This window comes from Notechis scutatus, chromosome 1, assembly GCF_049901735.1.
Source record: "Notechis scutatus isolate UNSWTSFEM ecotype Mainland chromosome 1, rNotScu1.2, whole genome shotgun sequence".
NCBI lineage: Eukaryota > Metazoa > Chordata > Lepidosauria > Squamata > Elapidae > Notechis > Notechis scutatus.
The window spans coordinates 52,320,193-52,342,606 of record NC_142009.1 but is presented as its reverse complement, the minus strand read 5'-3'; the positions used below and the strand labels follow the sequence as shown (position 1 = coordinate 52,342,606).

Sequence of the window (22,414 nt, the reverse complement as noted above, 5' to 3'; positions counted from 1 at the left end):
AAATCTATTGCAATCACAGTGTAAACAGTCATTGAAATTTTAGAGTTGGAATCATGAGCTCCATAAACTAATGCAAAAACATTAGCCTCAAAATTATTTCTTTACTATTCTTTATAATGGTTTCATTAATGGTAATGTTGCTCAATATTGAGGAAATAGTTTTGAATTTTGATAGAACCTGAAATTGTCCCTGAAAGATATGTATCATAAATGTTAAAAATGTAAAATAATTTGTGTTTTTATTTGCCATTCCTTAACAGACTAAATGCACCACATAAGACATTCAAGGATAGTTTGTTACATAAGTTTAGTTTTCATATTTGGAAAATATATCACTGTTAGTTGAATAAAACGAAATTGGTGAAAAACACTTGTGGCTGCACAAAAAAATCCATTCCTAATAATAGCAATAGCACTTAGATTTATATACATACCGCTTTATAGTGCTTTACAGCCCTCTCTAAGTCGCTTTACAAAGTCAGCATATTGCCCTCAACAATCTGGGTCCTCATTTTACTCTCCTCGGAAGGATGGAAGGCTGAGTCAACCTTTAGCCTGGTGGGATTTGAACTGCCAAATTGCAGGCAGCCAATAATCAGCAGAAGTGGCCTGCAGTACAGCTTTGTAATCATTGCTCTTTTGCAAAAATAAGCATTTTTGACTGTAAAAATTTCAAGTCAAACTTAAAAATTTGTTTCCTACATCCTTAATATGGGAACTGGTTCTTTACTGATCCAAATTAATAAGTGCACAAAAGTTAAACAATTATCCTAAAGAAATAACATTTTGAGCTTATCTATTAATTTTTCCAACATTTTAGCTGAGTTCAAAGATTTTGCTAAGCTACAATATGTTTGGTTTGGTTTGGGTTTAGCATGTTCTATAAACCCAATTACATGCTGCATTCAACAAAAACTAATTAAAATAAAACATGGCTTAGCAGAATGTCTGAGTCCAATCTGTATTTGTACAGCATTTTTTTCTTTCTTCTTTTTTTCCCCATGCTTTGGAATCAGTATTGACTCCTAGCAAGTGCCTGAACTGGATTATATTTTAATATTGTGTTTGGTCAAAAGAGAACAGTCACTAATCTTCTGAGTAGATCTAGTCTCCACCAGTAGCTCTTGCCTAACAACCACAATTGAGTCTGGAATTTCAGTTGAAAGTTGTTGTGGCCATTATGTAAAACACCCACATAACCATTTCATTCCATTTCAATCCCAATTCTCCTAGTTGCAGTTGTTAACTGAATGGAGAAAAGGACTGCCAGCCGAAGTGAAGCAGGTATCTCTTTTGCTCCAAGTGCGGAAGAAAACTCCTTCCCTGGGTGGGCTGAATGAGGTTTGGCCTTTGGGATCCAGGTTTCAATTAGCTAGTCCAGCTCAGGAATTCTCCCAGACTCCATGCACAGAAGGACATTTTCAGACAGCCTCTTTGAGAGCAGAAGAGCTGCTTGGCAGAGGGATTCAGTTCCAAGTGGGCTGAATCAATCTGCCAGGCAATTTTTTGGCTGTTGACTTTCCGGAGAAGCCAGGAGGGAAGATTGTAAATGGTGTTCAAATGACAGAATTATATGGAAAAAGATGGATGTACAAGTAAAACTGTTTGATATCTTGATAAAAGATGGATGTACAAATAAAACTGATTGATATCTTGATATCTGAAAAGGACATACAAAAATTAATTCAAGACAATGATTTGGATAATTTCTTTTTTACAAAAGAGATCTGTTAAAGCTTTCAATGATTTGCTGAGAAGAAATAAGAGATCAAAGAAATCAAGCAGGAGGGCATTATTTTAACAGAATAAAAGTTAAAATTGTTAAAAGTGCATGTAAAGAATGTGGAATCAGTTTATTTGATCATGGTTTTAAAATAGTTATGTAATTATTTCTGGTAGCCTTAACAGACTTTTGCTGAGTAGGAATGAATGACAAGGCCTTAGAATTAGAGTTAATAGTAAAGAGATCAGTTATGGGAAGAAGAGTGCATTTGTTCTATCTTAAGAGATATTTTTTTTATTTAATAAAAATGGACTTGTGATAAAGGGGGAAGTTACTTCTTTATTCTTTTTTGTTCTATTTTCCTTTTTACTTCCTTTTTCATTTTTCCTGCAGTTTTCATTTTTATATTTATTGTAGTTCTTATTAGTTTTTATTTTCCCAATTGTACTTTTAATAAAATTATTTTGAAAAACCTACAATCAACGCTAGTGAGAATTAATCTAAAACTCCATCTACACACAAAAATATTTCATGGGAATGAGCATATGTTGTTGGTCCTGTCCAGTGATTTTCTCTTATGAGCATAGTGCCCCAGGTATTCTTCTTACAACTGTGTGAATTCAACAGCTCAGGCAGCTTGTCTACAGTTTCAACAGTTTGGAAAGGATTTTAAGGGAACAAGTGACAAGGGAGCAAAGCACAAGCACCTTCTCCAATTATTTTTTCTCTGAAAAGTCTGAACACTCCTACAGTCCTGTTATGAGTCCAATACAGTTGGGAATCTCATGTTTGTCTCCTAAATTCTAGCCTGACCCAATGGTCTCCGGTGTTGCCCTATTGCAAATGAAATTTAATGCCACAAGCCATAGCAAAAAGCTTGTGGCTAACAAGTTCTTATGAAATTAATCTATTTCTAAAATTAATAATATTTTTCAGTTGATTGCATCCAGCAAAATATTAAAGAACAGATAAACCACTGTGTATTTGAAATAGTAAAAGGGAATCTAAGTGTACTAAAAAAATCCTTTTATGAGTGTTGTAATATTTTCTGAATACTGCCTATCTCTATGAGACGAGTTTTTAATTTCATGAAATCATTTTCTTATTCATAACCCGGGGCAGTTTTTGCATACGAGGCGATAGGTTACAAGTGTACACCTCTAGCAAATGCATACTCAGCCTTTAAATTAATCAAACCAATTTATCTTTTGTGAGAGGCACAGTATCCCTATGAAAACATTATCCTATATATGTGCTACATAAATATAATGACAAAATGGCCTTTCCAGACATCTAGCTTTCTGATCTCACAACTATAACATCAATTATATGTTTCCAAATGGCATTAAATTTCTAACTACATGTTTATTATTTGTATTAACAGTGAATGTTAAACCAGGAAAAATGCCATTATCACTACAATAACAAAATGTACAGTACATTGGTCTATAACAACTCAGCATAATATTTCCTCTGAACAAAAACTATCTCCAGAAGGTTAAAGTAAATGTAAATTGTCTCCCAGAGTTTCTTAAAGGAAAAAACAAACCTGCCAAATAAGGCTTCTCCCATTATTTTAACATTAGAATAGGGGGAAAAAAACACCACACTGAGTGATATATAAAGATACAGATGCTGTCTCAGGATTTAGTCCTATAGCCTAAAAAAGCAAAATAAAGCCAGAGAAATAAAAAGGATGGCATTTGAAAAATTGATTTTAAATCAATAGCTAAATTCACCATGGAGGAATAGGGATTAGATTAATCTTGGGCTGGCCCATTCAAGGCAGATTTTCTCAGGTGGAGCAGATGACAATATGTATTCCTTGTCTAAACCTGGCAACTCTACCTACTGAAAGTTCGTACTAATACAGCATAGAATTATCCTAGCCCCATAGTACTTACTGTATCCTTTGCTCAGAATTACAGATCACAAATACGTTGCAATAGCAAACTTTTAATAGTACTGCATTATTCTGCAGATTCACTTGCTCAGGAGGTCCACAGTACTTTTTCTACAGAGAGCAATTCTCTGTTTCATGCATTTAAGTTTTGCTCCAATTCAAATAGGTTCAATTGTATCATACTTACCTGCATGCTGATATAAATGACATAATAATTTGAAAAGACATACTTAGGTAGAAAATAAAACAGACCAGTTTTCGTACTGGGATAAAGCAGGCAATTCTTTCTATGATGAGTAATCTAATTAGCACTATGAATTATTTAAATCTATTTTAAAGTTACCATTTTAAAATATCTATTTTACCACTCAATACTTTCATTTTACCTGACCATCTCATTATTCAATGCAACAACTTCCAAGTACTTCTTTAGTGCATAATAATTATGGATATATTTTCGTACGTAATAGCCTCGCCATCTTCTTTGAATCTAGCGGGAAAAAAGAGTACATATATTTGCTTCACTGAATGTTGGGGTTTTTTGCAATAGAGAAATAACTGCAAACATTATAAGAAATATCTATTTTGTTCTGCAAGGAACATAACTGCTTCAACGCTAGCATGTGTATATATTTGCCTATTCATTTTATGGATACATATTAATATGGATAAAATTATTATACTTACATAAATACATATATTAGTTACTTGGCTACTTGCTGTTAATAATACTGCTAAGATAAATCATTAATATTACATTAAAGTGAAATCAAAGTTGAGAAAGATAACTTAATACATGTAGTGAACAAATGGGCAGTTGTATTTTACATTTTGTATTTTATATTTTAAAGTAGCATATTATAACAATATTGGTATATCACATAGAAACCCACTTTTTCAACTCCATCTGTTAAGAATCATAAGACTTTTCATCCAAACAAATGGGAAGCTAATTAAAGTATCTGCTTCACCATCCATCTTTTTATAATATCATAATGTAATTAAAATCTTTTGAACAGATTGTGGGAAGTGGAAGACTGTTCATTTCTACCTTAGTAGAATGAAAATACTGATAAGAGATCGTATCAAATATGTTATGAATCAGGATTTGCCTTTACACCATATAAAACTTACTTATCTACCACCTTCAGTCTAGCAGCTTTTCAGAAGGTGGAGGCATATCAACATTCTTAGCTAAAAGGCACTGCTTGTACCTTTGCTCCTTCAAACATTTTCGGTAAAACTATGTTGTTTAAATAGGCACTGGATAATGAAAAAATGCCCCCAAAATTATTTAAGTGCTGTGAAAATTCTGATTAAATTAATTCTATATTCAAAACTTGTAATAAATAAATATAATGTTCCTGGAAATAACAATGACATTTCTGACTTTGCCCAAATTTTATTATGCACTAAACTAGAAAACCTATAAAAAATGAGCTTGGATACTTAAGAAATTGCCAGAACTATCCTGGGAATGAAGAATGACGTGAGATGGTATATAAAGATATTTTTTCACTCGTATGTCTCCATATTAACTAAGTAATTTCAAAATATGTTCATCCTACTTTTCTATTAAAAGACACAGTGGCTGTTAAAATTCAGTACAAAAATAAATATACACTATATATATTTGATACCCAAGACAAATAATATATCAATCAGTTCAGTAGGCTAAGAATCTTCTGAGTAGATCTAGTCTCCACCAGTAGCTCTTGCCTAACAACCACAATTGAGTCTGGAATTTCAGTTGAAAGTTGTTGTGGCCATTATGTAAAACACCCACATAACCATTTCATTCCATTTCAATCCCAATTCTCCTAGTTGCAGTTGTTAACTGAATGGAGAAAAGGACTGCCAGCCTAGTGAAGCAGGTATCTCTTTTGCTCCAAGTGCGGAAGAAAACTCCTTCCCTGGGTGGGCTGAATGAGGTTTGGCCTTTGGGATCCAGGTTTCAATTAGCTAGTCCAGCTCAGGAATTCTCCCAGACTCCATGCACAGAAGGACATTTTCAGACAGCCTCTTTGAGAGCAGAAGAGCTGCTTGGCAGAGGATTCAGTTCCAAGTGGGCTGAATCAATCTGCCAGGCAATTTTTGGCTGTTGACTTTCCGGAGAAGCCAGGAGGGAAGATTGTAAATGGTGTTCAAATGACAGAATTATATGGAAAAGATGGATGTACAAGTAAAACTGTTTGATATCTTGATAAAAGATGGATGTACAAATAAAACTGATTGATATCTTGATATCTGAAAAGGACATACAAAAATTAATTCAAGACAATGATTTGGATAATTTCTTTTTTACAAAAGAGATCTGTTAAAGCTTTCAATGATTTGCTGAGAAGAAATAAGAGATCAAAGAAATCAAGCAGGAGGGCATTATTTTAACAGAATAAAAGTTAAAATTGTTAAAAGTGCATGTAAAGAATGTGGAATCAGTTTATTTGATCATGGTTTTAAAATAGTTATGTAATTATTTCTGGTAGCCTTAACAGACTTTTGCTGAGTAGGAATGAATGACAAGGCCTTAGAATTAGAGTTAATAGTAAAGAGATCAGTTATGGGAAGAAGAGTGCATTTGTTCTATCTTAAGAGATATTTTTTTTATTTAATAAAAATGGACTTGTGATAAAGGGGAAGTTACTTCTTTATTCTTTTTGTTCTATTTTCCTTTTTACTTCCTTTTTCATTTTTTCCTGCAGTTTTCATTTTTATATTTATTGTAGTTCTTATTAGTTTTTATTTTCCCAATTGTACTTTTAATAAAATTATTTTGAAAAACCTACAATCAACGCTAGTGAGAATTAATCTAAAACTCCATCTACACACAAAAATATTTCATGGGAATGAGCATATGTTGTTGGTCCTGTCCAGTGATTTTCTCTTATGAGCATAGTGCCCCAGGTATTCTTCTTACAACTGTGTGAATTCAACAGCTCAGGCAGCTTGTCTACAGTTTCAACAGTTTGGAAAGGATTTTAAGGGAACAAGTGACAAGGGAGCAAAGCACAAGCACCTTCTCCAATTATTTTTCTCTGAAAAGTCTGAACACTCCTACAGTCCTGTTATGAGTCCAATACAGTTGGGAATCTCATGTTTGTCTCCTAAATTCTAGCCTGACCCAATGGTCTCCGGTGTTGCCCTATTGCAAATGAAATTTAATGCCACAAGCCATAGCAAAAAGCTTGTGGCTAACAAGTTCTTATGAAATTAATCTATTTCTAAAATTAATAATATTTTTCAGTTGATTGCATCCAGCAAAATATTAAAGAACAGATAAACCACTGTGTATTTGAAATAGTAAAAGGGAATCTAAGTGTACTAAAAAATCCTTTTATGAGTGTTGTAATATTTTCTGAATACTGCCTATCTCTATGAGACGAGTTTTTAATTTCATGAAATCATTTTCTTATTCATAACCCGGGGCAGTTTTTGCATACGCTAGGCGATAGGTTACAAGTGTACACCTCTAGCAAATGCATACTCAGCCTTTAAATTAATCAAACCAATTTATCTTTCTGAGAGGCACAGTATCCCTATGAAAACATTATCCTATATATGTGCATAAATATAATGACAAAATGGCCTTTCCAGACATCTAGCTTTCTGATCTCACAACTATAACATCAATTATATGTTTCCAAATGGCATTAAATTTCTAACTACATGTTTATTATTTGTATTAACAGTGAATGTTAAACCAGGAAAAATGCCATTATCACTACAATAACAAAATGTACAGTACATTGGTCTATAACAACTCAGCATAATATTTCCTCTGAACAAAAACTATCTCCAGAAGGTTAAAGTAAATGTAAATTGTCTCCCCAGAGTTTCTTAAAGGAAAAACAAACCTGCCAAATAAGGCTTCTCCCATTATTTTAACATTAGAATAGGGGAAAAAAACACCACACTGAGTGATATATAAAGATACAGATGCTGTCTCAGGATTTAGTCCTATAGCCTAAAAAGCAAAATAAAGCCAGAGAAATAAAAAGGATGGCATTTGAAAAATTGATTTTAAATCAATAGCTAAATTCACCATGGAGGAATAGGGATTAGATTAATCTTGGGCTGGCCCATTCAAGGCAGATTTTCTCAGGTGGAGCAGATGACAATATGTATTCCTTGTCTAAACCTGGCAACTCTACCTACTGAAAGTTCGTACTAATACAGCATAGAATTATCCTAGCCCCATAGTACTTACTGTATCCTTTGCTCAGAATTACAGATCACAAATACGTTGCAATAGCAAACTTTTAATAGTACTGCATTATTCTGCAGATTCACTTGCTCAGGAGGTCCACAGTACTTTTTCTACAGAGAGCAATTCTCTGTTTCATGCATTTAAGTTTTGCTCCAATTCAAATAGGTTCAATTGTATCATACTTACCTGCATGCTGATATAAATGACATAATAATTTGAAAAGACATACTTAGGTAGAAAATAAAACAGACCAGTTTTCGTACTGGGATAAAGCAGGCAATTCTTTCTATGATGAGTAATCTAATTAGCACTATGAATTATTTAAATCTATTTTAAAGTTACCATTTTAAAATATCTATTTTACCACTCAATACTTTCATTTTACCTGACCATCTCATTATTCAATGCAACAACTTCCAAGTACTTCTTTAGTGCATAATAATTATGGATATATTTTAAATGCGTATTAATAGCCTCGCCATCTTCTTTGAATCTAGCGGGAAAAAAGAGTACATATATTTGCTTCACTGAATGTTGGGGTTTTTGCAATAGAGAAATAACTGCAAACATTATAAGAAATATCTATTTTGTTCTGCAAGGAACATAACTGCTTCAACGCTAGCATGTGTATATATTTGCCTATTCATTTTATGGATACATATTAATATGGATAAAATTATTATACTTACATAAATACATATATTAGTTACTTGGCTACTTGCTGTTAATAATACTGCTAAGATAAATCATTAATATTACATTAAAGTGAAATCAAAGTTGAGAAAGATAACTTAATACATGTAGTGAACAAATGGGCAGTTGTATTTTACATTTTGTATTTTATATTTTAAAGTAGCATATTATAACAATATTGGTATATCACATAGAAACCCACTTTTTCAACTCCATCTGTTAAGAATCATAAGACTTTTCATCCAAACAAATGGGAAGCTAATTAAAGTATCTGCTTCACCATCCATCTTTTTATAATATCATAATGTAATTAAAATCTTTTGAACAGATTGTGGGAAGTGGAAGACTGTTCATTTCTACCTTAGTAGAATGAAAATACTGATAAGAGATCGTATCAAATATGTTATGAATCAGGATTTGCCTTTACACCATATAAAACTTACTTATCTACCACCTTCAGTCTAGCAGCTTTTCAGAAGGTGGAGGCATATCAACGTTCTTAGCTAAAAGGCACGGCTTGTACCTTTGCTCCTTCAAACATTTTCGGTAAAACTATGTTGTTTAAATAGGCACTGGATAATGAAAAAATGCCCCCAAAATTATTTAAGTGCTGTGAAAATTCTGATTAAATTAATTCTATATTCAAAACTTGTAATAAATAAATATAATGTTCCTGGAAATAACAATGACATTTCTGACTTTGCCCAAATTTTATTATGCACTAAACTAGAAAACCTATAAAAAAATGAGCTTGGATACTTAAGAAATTGCCAGAACTATCCTGGTAATGAAGAATGACGTGAGATGGTATATAAAGATATTTTTTCACTCGTATGTCTCCATATTAACTAAGTAATTCAAAATATGTTCATCCTACTTTTCTATTAAAAGACACAGTGGCTGTTAAAATTCAGTACAAAAAAATAAATATACACTATATATATTTGATACCCAAGACAAATAATATATCAATCAGTTCAGTAGGCTAAGAACCAACTAGGAAACAAAGTAAAAACAATGAAGCCACCTGGAAGAAGTAAATTACTTAAAAAATATGAAGCCCAATATATTTCAGACATAAGGAGTTCAATAAAAGGGGTTTTTTCTTTTCTCTTTTCTCATCTTTTTCAAAATAATTATAAAATACAAATCATTCTTTTTAAAAAGGAAAGATGGAGCGTCAATAAGCTTAGAATAATTTGTTATGAGCAAAACATCAATCTCTGGTCCAGTTAAAAAAGAGCTAGCTGTTCATCTAGAACAACATTAATTGTTTTAATTTTAAATAAAATATTTGACAAACTACTTTGCCAATAGCTACATTTTACCATTGTAACTGGCAAAGGTCTTAAAACTAGGAATATAAAAAGTCCATTCTGGGCTTGGTCTCTTCCAACTCTGAGCATCAGTAAGGTAAGGCACTGCCTCTTCCATGATCCGCACTTGTCTGTCTCTGCCTTTGTGCCAACTTGCACCTGCTTGTGGAAAGGCAAGCAGCCCCAGAACTGCCAGCTCTAGGGTTACCAGCTATGCTGCAGTTCAGGAGTTTTTTGGTTTGCCACAGCTCCAGGGCTGCAAGGAGCCTTGAGCTGCACCAAGCATCAAGCCTCAGCCACCTCAGCCACATAGAACAAAGTTGCAGCTGAACATGGAGTACAAAGCTGCAGCTTTCCCAGGAATCCGCAGCCACCCCAGGAAGCACAGTGTGAAATCACAGCCCAACAGTGCAATGTGAAGCTCAGCCACCCCAGAAAGACTCAATAGTGCAACACAGAGTCCTAGCTGGCCCAGCTTTACCCGCCTTAGCCCAGCCATCCTGCACTCCGAGACCTCCCCTCACTGTACTCTCTGATATCCCAGCTTACTATTGCTGTCTTCTTGCTCTCACTGATGATGAGGCATGCGCCTCCTGGTACTTTGCTGACCATGTGAGTGAGAGACCATCTTTCTCAGGTCTCACAAGGAAACTGCAGTGCAAGACCTGGGCAACAAAGCCTTGTGTGGCTAGTAGCTACTTTGTGGAAGGTTAGGGCAGGCATGCATGGTCAGCAGCAAGAGCAGATGACAAAAGGTCAGCTAGAGCAGCAAAGACTGCAGAGTACACGGGACCAAAAAGCCATAGATGGAGGGAGAAAGTACGAGGGGACGTTGAAGTACCCTTGCAGTTGTAAGTGCAGGCAGGCTGCCAAGTGCCAGAATTGCTATCATGTGACTGTAACAGCTGTAACTTTGGGGATTGTTCAACACTACAATAACTTCAAACGGTCACTGAATTGTTGTAAATCAGGGACTACCAATGGATAAATGATTTTTTTCAGCTGATTTTTTTTTTAAAAAAATGTTTGGTATAAGCTAATATGTTGCCATACAGAGCTGCTTAGTGTTCACTCTTAAACATAGATATTATATAGCATGTATGTTTGGGGGGAGGAGTCTGTTTATGTAAACTTACTAACTTTAATCATTGCGTGTTGGTAGATTTCCCCCCCTCCCCCCGAATTAGTGCTGTCTCTCATTTTCCAATGCATTCAGGCCTGGATCTTTTGCATACAGGACCAACATGGAAAGGAAAATGCCAGATAGTCATAGTTGTTTTAGAAAAGGACAAAGAACAAGAGACAATATTGCTCTAATATGCTGGGTAATTGGGGAAGCCAAAGAATAGTAAATAGAGTCAACAAAGAACAGTAAACAGATAATAGAGAGGCTTTCAGGTATATTATGTCAAGATGTGGAATGTCTTTAGAAAAATGGGAATCTCAGAACATCTGATTGTGCTCGTGTAAAACAACTGGGTCAGAAGCCACAGTCCAGACAGAACATGGTGAAAAACAATGGCTCCAGGTCAGCAAAAAAATGAGGCTAGACTGTATACTCTCTCCTTAATTATTCAATCTGTATATTGAATATATAATAAGGGAGGTTGGACAGGAGAAAAAAAGAGTAGTTTTAAATCTGGGAGAAAGAAACATCAGCAATCTGTGCTATGCTGGTGACACTATTCTGATAGCTGAAAATGCAAATGCTTTGCAAGCTCTAATAATGAAAGTGATGGATAGCTTCTGCTATTTAGGATCAACTATCATTAGTAAAGGAGCAGCAATCAAGAAATAAGCCACAAATAGCACGATAGGGTAGTAACAAAAGCCTTGGAAAAGAATGATATGCCATGATATGTCTATATCTACAAAGATCAGAGGTGTACAGGCAATGTTTTTTCCCTTTGATTCTCTATGGATGCAAGGAATTAGACTTTGAAGTAGCATGGCAGAAAGGGTATTAATGCCTTTGAATATTGGTGTTTTAAAGGCTTGATGATACATAAATACATAAATCAATCAGTCTGTCAATCAACATTTATATTACATAAACCAAAGAGTCCTACCTTGTATATTTTTTCTCCACGTATCAAATTATTTTTTCTGATTTTATCCAATAATCCAACCCACCGACATACACATTTCATAGAAAATAGAACACTACTTCTATCTCTTATAATTCCAAGGTGAATATTTATCCTCCCTTACAAAATATATGCCCTTCAAAGTAATTAACAAGTTTCTGTGGTGATTGGTACCAAACAATTATTGTCATTGATCAGTACCAAACAGATAATTTTAAACAAAGTCATTGTGTGCTCAGCAGATTACAGCTTGTTAACGGGCAAGTTCTGAATGACCTCTTAAGCTAGTCAAATCAATGATGCATATTCCTCATTAAGTAACATCAAAATTGGTCTTATAAATAATGTTTATTTTAAACGCTAAACAAATGGCAAAACCTTGATATATCAGAAGCCATCTGCTCATACAGATTTTTTTTTAAAAAAAATGGGGATTACTTTTCTTCACAACAATCCTTAAATCTTTCAAATGAAAATAAGACTACTATATCACAATCTAATATTATAAAAGTAAATCTGATTCAGAGAAAATTATGCATTATAATTATTGTTTTCTTTATTATTTTCTGGCTCCAAATATGAGAGTTTGAAATAGTAGGTCAAATATAATTAAGGTACAATGTTAAAGAACATGTGATGATACAGGACTATAATTTTATTCAGCCAGGTGCTTTTCTTTTCTGCCTGTACCTAATTTAGAACAATTTCTAAAATTTGCATACATTTATGCAAGTCTATTGGAAAGTCTTGCATCAATGGGAACCATACTAGATTAGACAATAACTTTTGGCCATTAATGTAAGCTTGTTTTTTAGTCACATCATAAAATGTACTTTCTAAATTTAAGCAGATATTTATTTAGTGCCTGGATGACACCAGTAAAACCTATTTACGAAATCCTGAATATCATAGATGAAGTGTGGGATTTAAATGCAAATGCATGCAACCATAAAAAAAATGTTTTTTCCACCTAAGATGAAATGCCACAATATTTAGAAAAGACAATGATTTTGTACTTTTAAATCTAACCAAGATTTTCAAAAGTGCAACTTGGGATTACTTAGTGTAACTTGAAATTTGTAACTATGTACCATTTCCTCACTTTACCATCAGCATATCAATCAAGTTTATATTATTCTGGGTTGCTTATTTTATTAAAAGCAAATTCAGAGCACAATTGACTTTTCATTTGTTTAACAAGTGAAGAAATATTTACCCTGACAGCCATTTCATTGTAGAAATTCATCTTCATAATAAAATATGCTGTCTGTGAAACGATAGAGAGAAAAAAAATGGCATACATTTCAGTTACACAAATACTCTACTTCTATTTTTACATATAAAAGGTAAGAATTTTTATACATAACACATAATAAGAGTTTTAGGTTTGGATGGAATAAAATCAAACTTAGAATCGAAGAGATGGGCTTGCTAATACATAATGCAGGCTTAACCAGAAAAATCTATGGTAGTCAAACCAGCAGCTAATGGAGATATATGATCATAAAATGCTCTCCGCTGAGTTTGATAATCAATGGTGCTCTACTGAGAGTAGAATAACAAAGCAGAAATATTCACAAGTGCTGGTGACATATAGTATTATATGATTTATTCACCAGGGTTCTTTTAACCAAAACTCACAGAAACATAAAAGGAATTCATATTTCAGGATGCCTGGTTTAATGAAAAATTCAAAGAAATGCTGTCTTCAGTCGAAATCGTTCAAGGATATGGATGCAGCGATGGAGCAAAATTGTGCCTTCCAACCATCTGTACTAAACGTTATGTACTTAGTTGCCTCCTGAGTAATCCTTGGGAATTTTGTTTCATTTAATATTCATTCTAACATCATAAAATCATAAATACAATGATAACATGTTACAGCGAATCCCCTGATATATTAAAAAAAAAAAAAACATTTCCTGGTTCCCTTCCAATAAAGATGAATTCCGCTCTCAGTGAAAGAATCTCCTGTTACAGCAAACACTCACTTGGCAAGATAGGTTATTTTAATGGATACATCACTTTACACTAAGCTTTCACATCTGTTCCAGCCTCTAATTACCAATGCAAAATGAATATAATTCACAACAGTATCATAAAAAAAGTAAAATAAGTACTTTCGAGTTAGAAGAACGTCCTTTATTTAGCATAACATGCAGACTCTGGGGGCTTAGGAGTGTGTTTTAACTACAAATCAGAGAGAAAGAACCTCTCCTTGATATGCAGTTCCCTGTACTCTCGATCTTCCCTCCTGGCAAAAAAAAAAAAATCACTGTAAAAGAGTTTCACTGTAATTAGTGTTATTGGAATTGCCTAGTCTGATCTAAAGCAAATTGTCTGTGGAGAGCAGCAGGACTGGATTATTTATCAACTGTCTGGGCAATTAAGAAGCAGTTGGCTGCAATATGTTATTTACAAATGAACACAATGACGCTACTTCATTTTAGATTCACTTTCTTCATTACATTAAGTTGAGGCATTATTGCTTTTGTTTAATTAAGCCACTTTTTTAAATGCTTACCTTAATAACATATTGCTTCCTCAATAATATACCCAAAAGGAAAAAAAAATAGAGAAGAAATAGCTCTTTGTGGGGGGAACCAATATACTTATGCCAGGAAATCCTTCAATTTGGTGATAAGGTTCACCTCCTATCGAGATTCCTACAATTGATAGGAGCCACTGATGGGAATATTTTTCTCTTCTTTCCATAACTCAATTTTTATCTAACTCTGCTTTGCTAGTACGTTTCAAATAGACTGAACTGGGAATGGAATGCTATGGATCAGAGGTGACAAATTAAAACACATATTATTGTGGAAGCCTAAATCCCCAAAAAGTTTTATCAATATCTAGAACTGCTACTTTCGTAGTTTTTAGGGAACTAGTAACTAGGTGTATATATTATCTCTGGATTACATCTATAAAGTGCTGGAATGTGTGACATGATAGCAGGTCTAAAGCAGCTTTTATACTTTTCCAAAATGTCTGATGCTCTATTTTAATGAGTAAAAGAAAAAAGCTGTATAACTCTCCCCAGCTTCATGGATGCCCATTGCTCCATTCATCAAGTATGGAAGCTAGCTTAAGAAATAAAGACATCCTCAAATCAAGCATTACTCTTGAATGAAGACATCCAAGCAGTTTCTTAAATAAGTTGCCTTATTTATTTTTTTCAACTTCTAAGTCTAGTCTACATCCAAGGAATTCACTGGTAATCTTCCAATCAAATACAGGTAGTTTTGTTTAGTGACTGCAATTGTTTCCAGAGAGATGGTCATTAAGTGACACAATTTCTAAGTGAAGAGAGAGAGGGGGGAGGGAGTGGGACAGGGAGAGGAGAAAGAGAGAGAGATGCTGCAAAGATTGCTGATTACTGCCATCTTATTTAAATGAAATTCTCTCTTATAATGTCCTGTACCTGTCATGGTATTTTTTTCCCTTTTTGCCCTCCTTATAGAGCAAGAATATGCTTTTCTCTGTAGTGCACTTTCCTAAAATGTGCTAGCTACAAGTTAAAAAGCTCAGTTTTGTGATCTTAATTAGTTGATCTCTCACAAGCTCATGGTTGTCACTTGAAACTGGCCAAACCTTAATCGGTTTCACACTGAACACTTTTGTTGTTACTGCATGCATTGGTCAGAAAATTAATTTTTTTATTATTGTTTACTAGTCTATATTTGTGAACAGCTGTTATCTGAGGCAGTTGCTAAAGGAGAATTACCTATACTATTAAGCCTCCTTTTGCTTAACTTCAAATCTCATATAAGGCTGGCCAGTTGTACTATCTGCTGGAAATTCTACACAACAGCAGCAGTGTCCACTGAGGTGGAAGGGAAGATTGAACGGATAAAAGTAGAATTGCAATGTTGTGACACAAGTCTCACTACTTTTCTACAGACACTTGATGGTACACCCCAAAAGGCTGGAACTTGTGGTACAATAATACTTTGACACTTAACAAATGTAGCAGGATTCTGTGGTCACTGCTGAATAAGAGGATAGTGGCACAAGGAACCAATGAGATCCTGTTTTGCAATGCACAAATTCAAAATAACAAAAATATAAGATTTATTTCTCTTTTTTATCCCTGCCTATTTGCTTTATTTTTCAGATATCTGAACACTTAAATATTTGTTCCAATAAAATAACTGCACCTGTTTTATGCTGATACAAATTATGGAAAACTTTAAATATAGTTTTGAAAACTTAATTTTACCTCCACCATTTTTCTGAATTTTTTCCGCCCTTGATATCCCCGCCACCATTTCTGAATAAATACCATCATCTTGTTCAGATACCTAAAACAAAATACTTTAGTAAGGATATAATGCTACAAATTAACAGAGATTTTTACAGCTTTTAAGTTTCTAAATATGAAATTTCAATATCAATTTTATCAATTTCAGTTTTAGAACAATTTGTATTCTGAAGAGTGTATCTTAAGAGTGTATCTCAATGCATTATGTTCAGTATAACTCTTCACGCTGTTTCAAACATACGATCTTTTCAGTATTAATTTGTTGTATAACCAACAAAATGGTTGTTGATTATATAACAAATGTTCTTATTCTTGCATAGCTCCCCCTATGTGTATGTTTCAGTACTTCTTTCTTGTTAACCAATTTGAAACAGCACCAAACATGAAAAAAAAATAATTGCAATCATTTTCTAAGAAAATGAACATTAAACCTAAACTCCCCATTTCATGTAAAAAAGGATTTTATCTCTAATGTAAGTAGACATGCATGTTAGTTTTCAGATAAAGATATTTATGATGTTTACAGCTATAGCTTAAATTACCTGATATATGCCCGGACTTTACACCCTCGAAACCAACTCTGAATTTTTACAGCAGCATAATATTCTGTTTTTCTGTATTCATCTACACACCTGAAAGCAAAAGGGATAACAATTTGTACTGTGATCATTTATATTAAAGATCAGAATACGCAAATAGTTTTATTTTTATTAAATCAAGTGCCTTTATTTATTTAATACCTTTTTACCACTCTTAGGTGTAAAGACAACTTACAATACCCCCTGCCTTACAACATTCAGTATTAAACTATAAAAGCATTTATAACTGAATTGTATATTAATTACCATCATTTTAGTATCATTTTTAAAAAAACATAGGAATAGAAACCATAGAAACCATCAAGTCCAAACCGTGTGTAGGGAAAGGATCCAAATTAAAGCCCTACTGACAAATGTTCATACATCCTTAACAAAGGTTGTATGAATATTAGTTAGGGATGCTTTAATTTGGATTCCTTCCAAAGTTTCAATTACTGAAAAATAGCTTACTAGCTTCCTTATTACTGGTCCCACTCTTAGGTAGTTCATGACATTAGGAAGGAACATGCTTTATAATTTTAGATCATTATTCTTTACTTTGGCAGAACAGAAAATAGGTTTTAACCTTTCAGGTACTTGAAAAGTGCTATCATATCCCCAACTCCACTGTCTCAACATACTCAATTCCACCAGTACTTAGTTTAGTAATGTAGACTCCAGCCTTTGATCATCCTCAGTTTGTATGTTTTTCAGTTGTCTGAATCTTCTAGTGCCCAGAATTGAACACAGTATTGGAGGTGAAATGAACAATACAAACAAAAACGGAATAATTATTTTCTGTAATTTGGAAACTATATTTATGTTGGTGCCCTCTAAAATTGCTTTAGCTTTTGTGGGGGGACAGTCACAGCACACTCATATTTGCTCTGTAACCCCATGTTCTTTTTATAAGCGATATTACTAAGAAAGATATCACCATCTATGGACTTCTATTTTTAAAGTATTATATTTACCAATCTGTTATTTTCAGCTCTCTTTGTAACTCACCAAGACAATGCTGAATATATTTTAGCCAAGAACATTTGAACATCTTTGAGGCCATATAATATGTTTCCTAATTTAAAAAAAACTAATCAAGAGGCAAAGTTTTAGTAATAGAAAATTGGTTATACTTGATTTTTTTGTCTTTAATCTTTTACAAAACCTGACATTTCTGTGAAATCTTAGGATACCCTACAGCACAGAAAAACTCTCCCCTAGAATACAAGGGCAATCTCCATTCTTCTACAAGATTCCCTCGCAGCTTTGCTTAGTATGGAAGAGAGCATACCTTTAATTATTCTTAATGTAGCTAAGGTCCTTCTATATTTTAAAAGACTGATGAAATACAGATTCCCATTTCGCCAGGCATATGTCTGGAAGAAGTACTAGAAGGGGTGTCTGATCTTAAATTTGTTTATATTTCATATATTATCCCCACCTGAAGAACACAAGCATATTTCAGGATTTAAGGATAACCTGAGGAAGTGGCTTCACTTGGTGGATTTTCTCCAGATTTGGTGCACAATTTATAACAAAGAATTTTCTAAAGTGTATTTTAACTAAATTGTGTATATGTAATTCCTGGTTAACGACAGTAATTGTGATCAGAATTTCCATTGCTAAGCAAGGTAGTCATAAAGTATAATGCCAATTGACTTTATCTCTTAGTGGCCAAAATCTAGCTCTTCCCATTGCTATTGATAACTGAATCCCACATCATTATTGGGCAAGAACCCACTTCAAATCAAGTCATTCCTGACTTGGTCCATCCCAGGCTTGAGCCTCAGTGAGGTAAGGGGTTGCCTCCTCTTCAATTCTCCCCACTCGCCTATTTTCCTCCCATTTCTGCCATTTTGGCCACCATGTTTTCTGTTGCTTCTGCTGCCCTATCAGCCCCAGCTGACTTTCATTGTCTTCTACTTCCCACTGCTGCTGAGGCATGCCTGGCTAGCCCTTCATGAGGCAGCTGCTGGCTGCACCAGGCCTTTTCCTCAAAGTGATGTGTAGCCTTGCCAAATTGCGTGCAGTCTTCTCACCACATTTTGGAAGGTTTTGGAAGCCCAGGACAGCAGTTCCACTGGAGATTAGGTTGGCAAGGCCAGTGGAGCACAGATTGGCAGGAACAGCAGAGATGGTGAAGGACAAAGCAGCCAAAAGGCAAAAGATGGGGGAAGTTAAGTGGGTGGGGGATCATAAGTGCAAGTGGACTGCCAAGTACCTGCATTTTGATCACCTGACCAGGAGGGGAGGGACTACAATGGCAAATGGCCAGGCTGTGCTTGCTTCATCAGTAGTGGGAGCTACAACATCAGCAGGGCAGTAGGAGCTCATGGCATCAGGGCCAGCAGAAGCAAAAGAGTGCAGGGTAGCCAAAGGGCAGAGATTCACAGGAAACAGGCAGGTAGGGAGAGTTTGAAGTGCTTCTGCAATTGTAAATGATGGCAAACTACCAAGCACCTGAATTTTGATCATGACCGTGGGCTGCTGCAATGGCCATAACTTTGGGTATTGGGCATTAATTACTATTTGTTCAGTGCCGCCATAACTTCAAGTAGTACCTAAACAAATGATCATTAAATGAGGACTACCTGTAGTAGAAAGTCCACTTATCTTCAGGCTTTGACAGATTTCTACTTGAGGTATGTTTTTTTTGTCCCTTGCTTTCAATAAATGCCTTCATCATATCTGGATAAGAGTTACAAAGGGGAACTAGCAGTGAAATCCTTGTTTATCTGTGTGTTCTGAGGGCAAAAGATTTAATGCATTATGTATTGATCTGTAAATTATACTTGGCATGAAGAATTCAATTTATTTATCCACGGTTACAGTGGATACATCAGTCTAACTGGTATATATAATTCAGCAAGCAGAACTGGATGTTGCTGCAGCAAGGAAGATTAGAGCAAAAGCAGTGGCAGCCGTGGCAGCTAATTATAAAGGGAATAAAATAGTTTAAAATTCTGTCGATTTTTCTCTCTCATTCTTATTTTCACTCAATGATTTAGATGGTTTTATGAATGTCATTTGTATATTGGATTCTGTTTTTAATTAATGATGGGCCTAAACTCCTTTGTTTTTTTTCTCTTTCTCTTTGTTTTTTTAGCCTGTATGATTGTACTATTGTCACGCTATCCCACTTAATTGTTTCTGTGAATCTGCTGACTATTCTGTCTAATAAAACACCGAAGAGTACAAGGCCTAGGATCTTATATTTATATATCTACCGTACTAGACAACCTATGGGCTGTTGGGTCATTTTTTCAGAGATATTTCCTTACCTAAACAGAGAAACAGAATCACCACAGATGAGTAGGAGTAACTTCCAACTTCCTGCCAGCTTCCCTCTGACTTTGAAGGAAGCTGGCAGGGAATATAAAAATGACTGTGACTGCAGCTAACTGCAGCACCATGGAAGCACTGAAGCAAAGGTACAGAATAAGAAAGCTGGAAAGGAACTTGGACAGCCTCTAGCCCAACCCCCTGCTTAAGCAGGAGACCCTATACCAAAGGTCCCCAACCTGTGGGCTGTGGCCCACTACCAGGCCGTGGCCTGTTGGCCAGTGGGCCACATGAATGCCTGGCCAGTGCACGTATGTGCGCATCATCTCCACTCGCACTAGCATCATAGCGTCACACGAATGCTAGCGATGCTGCATCACACAGACACTGGCGCCACCGCGAGCGCACACTTCTTACTTGTACTAGCATTGCAGTGGCGTCCGTGTGCTAGCTTCGCTATGAGCATACATTCCCCCCACTTGCGCTAGCATTACAGTATTGGGCAGGTGCTAGTGTTGCGTGGGTACTCGTGACTCTGTTTGCATCACATGCATCTTCATGGCCCCATTCATGCACATGCTCACAGTCCTGTTTGTATACACGCATAAAGGTGTCTGCTCTCCCACCTCTGGGCCACCAATCCAGAAAGATTGGGGAACTCTGCCTTATACCATTTCAGACAAATGGTTGTCCAATATCTTCTTCAAAACTTCCAGTGTTGGATCACCCCCAACTTTTTAGGCAAGAACTGATTGTTTTATCAGGAAATTGCTCCTTAGGTTGATTCTCTCTTTGATTAGTTTCCATCCATTGCTACTTTTTCTGCTTTCAGGTGTTTTAGAGAATAGGTTGACCCCATCATCTTAAATATTGGAACACTATCTTGTCACACCCTAGTCCTTCTTTTCATTAGACTAGCGATAGCCAATTCATGCAATCATTCTTCATATGTTTTAGCCTGCAGTCCCCTAATCATCTTTGTTGTTCTGCTTTGCACTCTTTTATATTCATTAAAAAATATTGTCCTATGAAGCAACAAACAACCAGACATGGAGTTTTAGTATAATATGGAACAAATCATTCTCTCTCATCTCACCTCACCTCATAGGGTTCTTGTTGTGGGGAAAAATAGGAGGAGGAAGGTATGGCGGCTATGTTCACTACCTTGAGATTTTGTAAAAATAATAAAAATGGGATCCAAAAGAAATAAATATTTATTTATAAACAAATAAACATAGATATTTCAAAGATATTGAAAAATATTTCAAATATTTAAAAGAAGTTAAGACGATGCAAGTTTGTTTTAAAAGTGCTTTCAAACACATTTACATATGGATTTGAACCTTTAGAAGCTACTAAAGGTACTCTAGTCCCAAACAACCCTACTGATTTTACTGAAGTCCAATAAGTAGGACTTCTGAAAAAGTTCTTAAATCATGGGTATATTTATTTAACAGTCAAGAAATAAGTGGCAGACTAGGACTTCAAAGAGCAGCCATGAATGCCTTATGCAAGCCAAGGTATTCCCTGAGACACTCTATGGAAGTGACAGTTAGACTTTGAAGAAGCAAGATAGGAATAATGTACATGCTTTTGAACTTTGGTGTTGGAAAAGACTCCTGAGAACACTGTGAACAGAACTAGAAAACAAACAAAAGGATCATTGAACAAATCAACTCAAAGGTCTCACTCAAGATACAAATTATCGTACTTTGTACTTACAATGCGGAGACCTAGTTCTAGAAGAGCCTCTAATGCTGGCAAAGATGGAAAGAAGAGAACCAGCAGCAAGGTGGGTGGACTCTATTACAGTGGTGATTATGGCATAGTTAGAACACTGAAAGACTTGATTAAGGGCAGATTGCCATGAAGAAAATCTATGTGGTCACCAAGAGTTGACAAGGATTTCATGGTATATAATCAGTCAATAATTATTCATACCACTGCCCCAAATCATTTGTAGCTTAGAAATTACCACCAGCACTTTGAACTGGATCTAGAAATGCACTGGTAAATAGAACAGTAATACAATGTGATCTCCTTGTTGGGACTTAGAACACCAGTAGATAAATTCTGAACCATTTATAGTCAGTTTGCTGCCCACATTAAACAAAACAAAAAAGAAAGAAAAAATGCATCTCTTTATCTATTGTGTTATTATGGCAATATTCACATTTATTCCTATGGCCCAAATTATTATTTTTTAAATTACTTTTAAAAGTCAGCTATTTGGAGAAGTAGTGATATTTCAAAAACAGTTTCCAATTTTGAAGTATAGTTACAGCTGTCATCATTTCCAGCCTGTCTACGCAATTCCAATGGAAATTGCAAACTAACACATCTCAACCACAAACTACTAAC

General features: G+C 35.0%; 1 protein-coding gene across 3 annotated transcripts in view; it reads right to left on the bottom strand.

Annotated features, from left to right (window-relative positions):
* SPATA17 (spermatogenesis associated 17) overlaps nucleotides 1-22,414 on the bottom strand; it is a 98,784-nt gene that overhangs the window by 75,158 nt on the left and 1,212 nt on the right. For 2 of the 3 annotated variants that reach the window (XM_087964001.1, XM_026680345.2), the window contains exons 2-5: nucleotides 16,736-16,825; nucleotides 16,152-16,233; nucleotides 13,146-13,196; nucleotides 4,013-4,116 (exon numbers count right to left, since the gene is read on the bottom strand). In XM_087964001.1, coding sequence (XP_087820127.1) covers nucleotides 4,013-4,116; nucleotides 13,146-13,196; nucleotides 16,152-16,233; nucleotides 16,736-16,825 — 327 coding nt within the window. Of the gene's footprint in view, nucleotides 1-4,012; nucleotides 4,117-13,145; nucleotides 13,197-16,151; nucleotides 16,234-16,735; nucleotides 16,826-21,154; nucleotides 21,218-22,414 lie in introns of all 3 variants that reach the window. The other variant, XM_087963991.1, reaches the window with a different exon arrangement.